Source organism: Sceloporus undulatus, chromosome 5 (assembly GCF_019175285.1).
Source record: "Sceloporus undulatus isolate JIND9_A2432 ecotype Alabama chromosome 5, SceUnd_v1.1, whole genome shotgun sequence".
Lineage (NCBI taxonomy): Eukaryota > Metazoa > Chordata > Lepidosauria > Squamata > Phrynosomatidae > Sceloporus > Sceloporus undulatus.
In genome coordinates, this window is record NC_056526.1 from 2,374,832 (window position 1) to 2,380,877 (window position 6,046).

General features: G+C 42.5%; 1 protein-coding gene across 1 annotated transcript in view; it reads right to left on the minus strand.

Annotated features, from left to right (window-relative positions):
* LOC121930386 (killer cell lectin-like receptor subfamily B member 1A) overlaps positions 1 to 5,678 on the minus strand; it is a 25,501-nt gene extending 19,823 nt beyond the window's left edge. Inside the window, exons 1-3 of the mRNA XM_042466618.1 lie at positions 5,001 to 5,678; positions 2,842 to 2,940; positions 510 to 614 (exon numbers count right to left, since the gene is read on the minus strand). Coding sequence (XP_042322552.1) covers positions 510 to 614; positions 2,842 to 2,940; positions 5,001 to 5,202 — 406 coding nt within the window. The 5' untranslated portion in view covers positions 5,203 to 5,678. The remainder of the gene's footprint in view (positions 1 to 509; positions 615 to 2,841; positions 2,941 to 5,000) is intronic.
* Positions 5,679 to 6,046: the final 368 nt, after the last annotated feature.

Here is a 6,046-nt window from a genome sequence, read left to right on the forward strand (position 1 = left end):
CTCTACATTTTGGACTTTTGTGGATTTGACTATTCATGGATTTGGTTAATTGGTTCTCTCCAGAGAACTCTAGAAATCTCCATGTCCTCCAGCACAACTCTGTGGTCAAAGTCTGCCAGAGGTCAAATTGGAAGACATACAAATTCCTAGAGAGAATAATTCTCTAGACATTTGTAGGTCTTCCAGTGCCTTCCATCAGATGTTGACCATAGAGTTACACTGGACAAGCTAGAGATTCCTAGAGAGATGCTCTCAGATTTTTTAAAAGGTTTTTTTTATTTAAGTTTTCCCCACTTTCACAGGGGTCCTGTGCGCTCCTAACCCAAGTGAATGTGGGGGTCGACTGTATTCACCTTGAGTCCCTGTATAAACATTATATATATATATTATCATAAACATAAACATAATAAACATAATAATAATAATAATAATAATAATAATAATAATAATAATAATAATAATAATAATATTCTAGCCGGTGTAGACAGACTCCCATGGGGCACACTTACGTCTCTTGGCCTGCATGTAATGCTGTCTCACAGCCTCCATCAGCCTTTTTTCTATGCGCTCAGTTTCTGGTAAGTTAGCAATGATCTTGTCTGCTTCCTGCATGTCTAAAATGAAAGCGAAGAGATTAATAAAAGACAATTCAATAATCAGGTGGTTGGGCAAAGTGGGACTCTATTGCCCATGCCATTAGAGAGGTGAGATAGTCATTGACAAATTAATTCCACCCCTTTGAGAAGGTGGTTTTTGCAACCCTTGACTTCTCCAACCCTCCCCAGGCCCAAATTTTTCTGCCTCCTCCCTGACCACCAATAAAGGATAACTGTCCTCCTTGGAAGCCTATCAGAGAGGCCATTCATCTTGGAAGCAGATTGCAGGACTCCTCTGCAATATCACACATCAAAAATGGCCTTTTTGGATGATCAAGTAGAGCTGCCAGGTTATATAATGGACAGGGCTCCTAGGTGTGTGGAACAGGGAATTCCAGCAGGTGTTGGTCATGTAAGCCTCGCTTGTTTAAATTCTCTCTTTTACTCAGCCATCCAAGGTAGAAGAGTCATAAAATCCTAGACCTGTAAGAGACTCCCCCCCCCCAAGACCATCCAGTTGAGCCCCCCTTCTGCCATGCAGGAATTCAAAATGGCCTTAATAGATTAGAAAGCTGGGCCAAAACTAACAAAATGAACGTCAACAGGGAGAAATGTAAGATACTGCACTTAAGTAAGGGAAAAAATGATCAAAATGGAGAAGGAAACCATGCCCTATGAGGAACGCCTTAGGGAGATGGGTATGTTTAGTCTGGAGAAGAGAAGGTTAAGAAGTGATATGATAGTCTTGTTTAAATACTTAAAGGGATGTCACATTGAGGAGTGAGCTAGCTTGTTTTCTGCTGCTCCAGAGAACAGGATCCAGAACAATGGATGCAAGCTCCAGGAAAAGAGATTCCACCTCAACATTAGGAGGAACGTCCTGACAGTAAGGGCTGTTTGCCACTGGAAGACAATGCCTTGGAAAGTGATGGGATTGCCTTCTTTGGAAGCTTTTAAACAAGAGGCTGGATGGCCATCTATTGGGGATGCTTTGATTGTGAATTCCTGCATGGCAGAATGGGGTTGGACTGGATGGTCTTTGAGAGTACCTTCGAACTTTAGGATTCTATTATTCTAGGAAGACATCGTCCAAGCCGTCCCTGGGACAGATGGCTATCCAGCCTCTGCTTAAAAACCTCTAAAGAAGGGGATTCCACCACACTCTGAGGATGCAGTGTCTTTCACAGTGGAACAGCTCTTTCTGTCAATCCATTGTGTCCTAGCCTTTGGAGCAGCAGAAAACAAGCTTCCTCCATCCTCAGTATGATGGGACATCCTCCCAGCGATATCCTTCGCAATATTGAAATGGGGCTATCATGTCACACCTTAAACTTCCCTTCTCCAGGCTAAACATAATACGTTCCCTAAGCCTCTCTTCCTAGGGCTTGGGGGTTTCCAGACCTTATACTATGTTGGTTGCCCTCCTCTGGACATGCTCCAGCTTCTCAACATCCTTTTTGAATTCTGGTGCCCAGAACTGGACACAGTATTATTCCAGGTGAGGCTTGACTAAAGTAGAATACAGTGGCACTATTTCGTTCCTCAATCTAGACATTATATTCCTATTGATGCAGCCTAGAATCACATTGGCTTTTCTAGCTGCCGCAACACACTACTGACCCGTGTTCAGCTTGTGGTCTACTAGGACTCCTATATCCCTTTCACATATAACTCTCGTTCAGCCAGGTGTCCCCCATCCTATATCTATGCATTTCATTTTTCCACCCTAAGTGCAGAACCTTACATTTCTCCGTGTTGATAGTCATTTTGTTATCTTTGGCCCAGCTTTCTTATCTATTAAGGTCATTTTGAATTTTGATCCTGTCCTCTGGAGTATTAGCTACTCTTCCTAATTTGGTGTCGGATGCAAATTTGATAAGTATGCCCCCTATTCTGTCCTCCAAGTCATTGATAAAGATGTTGAATAGCACTGGGCCCAGGGGAGAACCCCACTGGACACCCCACTGGTCACTTCTCTCCAGGATGAAAAGGAGCCATTGCTGAGAACCCTTTGGGTTCAGCCGGTCAACCAATTGCAAATCCATTTAATACTTTTATTGTTTAACTCCCATTTTACAAGCTCATTTGCAAGAATGTCATGGGGACCTTGTCAAAGGCCTTACTGAAATCAAGATATACTATATCCACAGCATTCCCTTCACCTACCGAGCTGGTAATTTTATCCAAAAAAAAAGAAAGAGATCAGATTAGTCTGGCCATCTCTTCTTGGGCTGCAGATACTTACAGGCAACAATCAGACTTATCAGAATGACGAACAAGATAAATGCCAGAAGCAACAAGATGCCTGTGGATATCTGCCACCAACTGACGGCGCCAAAAATTTCTGGTGGAAAAAGAAAATAATTGCATTTTATTATCATTTGCTTCCCCCACCTTTCCTCCCAATATTGGCATTCCAAGCAACTTACAGGATGGAAAGCATTTAAATGAAATAAAATTGCATACAAAAGAAATAATCATGCCTTGGTTTTAAATCCTTGCATTCTTAATTGTATTGCATTGAATTGTCATTGTTTTGTTTTGTTTTGTTTAAATTTGTAAGCCTCTTTGTGTCCCAATGTTCTGGAAAAAAGCAGGGCATCATCATCATCATCATCATCATCATCATCATCATCCTACCTGAAAACTATTTCTTTGTACCACAATGACTCATCCCTCTTGGATTACCATAATGTGACCTTTTTAACTGATGTTGTTTATTTGTTAATTATTGCTGTTCCCCACTTTGACCCATGGGAATACCAAGGGCCCACTTTGATAATGGTAATAATAATTATTATTACCAGCACATTGTATAAAATGGGACTTGAGCATTCATGAATTTTGATATCAATGGGACATCCTGGAAGCAAACCCCAGCAGATACCAAAGGCCTACAATAATAATAATAATAATAATAATAATAATAATAATAATAATAATAATAATATCCCATTGCATATAATGGGACTTGAGCATTGATGGATTTTGGTATCAACGGAAGGTGCTACAACCAAACCCCAGCGGATACCAAAGGCCCACTGTACCAATAATAACAACAACAGCAATGCCCCATTGTATATAATGAGCTTGATGGATTTTGGTATCCATGGCAGGTCCTGGAACCAAACCCAAATGGATTCCAAGGGCTCACTGTAACAACAACAACAACAACAACGCCCCATTGTATATAATAGGATGAGCATTTATGGATTTTGGTATCCATGGGGGTCCTGGAACCAAACCCTAGCAGATAACAAGGACCCACTATAATAATAATAATAACCCCCCATTTTATATAATGGTACTTGAGTATCCATGGATTTTGGTATCCAAAATCCGTGGATGCTCAAGAACCAAACCCTGGCGGATACCAAGCACCCACTGTAATCATAACAGCAATAATAATAACCATGTCCCATTGTATATAATGAAACAAGCATTTATGGATTTTGGTTTCCATGGGGGTTCTGGAACCAAACCCTAGTGGATACTAAGGGCCCACTGTAATGGTGATGATGATGAGGGCCCATTGTATATTATGGGATTTTAGCATTTAGGGTTTTTGGTATCCATGGGGGGTTGGGTCCTGGGACCAAACCCCAGCAGATACCAAGGGCTCACTGTACTGATGATGATGATGATGATGATGATGATGATGATGATAATGCACCATTGTATTGCAGTGGAAAATCGGGACCCTCCACTCAGAAACCACACTAAAGTAGGAAAGCAGATCTCCTTTATTTTCAGCTGGACTCAGCAGAGAAATATCTTTCTAAAGACAACTGAGCACAAGTATTCAAGTGCTGCATATTTTTATTCAGAATCATACAAAAACCTGATCCCATTCTCCTCCTATATTCCCATCGGGTTATTTCTTAATGCTCTTTACTAACGAAAACATTCCCTATTTCTACATTTTGTTGACCGAACAGGATAATAAGCATATGTTTATGGAACTGGAAATTCAGACTACATCACCCTTGGTGCATTGCTAACGAAAGAGGAAGCTGGATGTTCTTAAACAAGTGTCTTTAGTGTAAACATACAGAAAATGCAGAACTTAATTATTGTTATTATATCATGTGTAAAGCCTCATATAGCTATCTAGTCTGACCCTCAAATCAATCCCAAATGCAGTTTTTCAGTTATAAGTGAAAGTGATTGTCTTCTTCAGTATATAATGGGACTTTAGCATCCATGGATTTTGGTATCAACGGAAGGTCCTAAAACCAAAGCGCAGTGGACACCAAGGGCGCACTCAACTACTACTACTACTAATAATAATAATAATGTTCCATTGTATATAATGAGACATGAGCACTGATGGATTTTGCTATCAATGGAAGGTGCTAGAACCAAACCCCAGCCAAGGATGCCCAGGGTCCAGCCCATACTTACTGGGGGGCGGGGGGACCTTGTCCTGGATCTCCCAGACGGGTGGGGGTGGGGGCTGGGGCGGCAGGGGCTCCCTGCGTGGCTTCTGCGCGGCCCCCGTGGCATCGGTCCAGAAGGCCGGCCCTTTCCGGGCCGACTTGGGCACCTGGTGCACATCATTCTCCGGAGGTGGAATCACCTTGATTTTGGGAAGCGGCCCTGGCATGATGGGCCTGTTTTGGGGCTTTTGAAAGGGGGAACCTCACAAAAACACACTTGTGAAGGCCTCGGTGGTTTGGGTTTGGTTCAACAAAACACTTCTACTAAAGTGCCCAGAGTCCTATGGTTTTAGGGGGCAAATGACCCCCTGAGAGACAGTTGGCCCTTAATCCAGGCCTGGTCCAGCCTGGCCTACAAACGCCAACAAATCAAGGCCCAAGACTTAGGTTACGTCTGCACTGTGGAATTTAGCACCACTTTAACTGCCACAACTCCACCGCTATGGACTTCTGGGATTTGTAGTTTTGTGAGTCATTTAGCCTCTGTCACTAGGGGTCTCTTGTACTACAACAAACTACAAGTCCCAGGATTCTGTAGGACCTAGCTTGGTATCTGTGTGCATCTACACTGTAGAAATAATACAGTTCCACGCCCCTTTTATCTGCCTTGGATCAGTGCTATGGAATCCTGGGATTTGCAGGATCTATCTATCTATGGTCCAAAACACACTGCAGAAATAATCCACTTTGTGATTGCATTAACTGCCCTGGCTCAGTGCTAGGAAATCCTGGGAATTGTAGTTTATTGTGGCACCAGAGCTCTCTGGCAGGGAAGGCTAAACATCAAACAAAACTACAGATCCCAGAATTCCCTAGCATTGACTGAGGGCAGTTAAAGCGGTCTCAAACTGGGTTATTTCTGCAGTGTGTTTGGGAACTATATCTACACCACTTTAACTGCTAGGGCTCAATCTCACAAAATCCTGGGAACTGTAGTTTGCACTCTTTGCCAGAGAAGGCTAAAGACTTTGCAAAGACTACCAATCCCAGGATTCCAAAGGATGGAGCTCC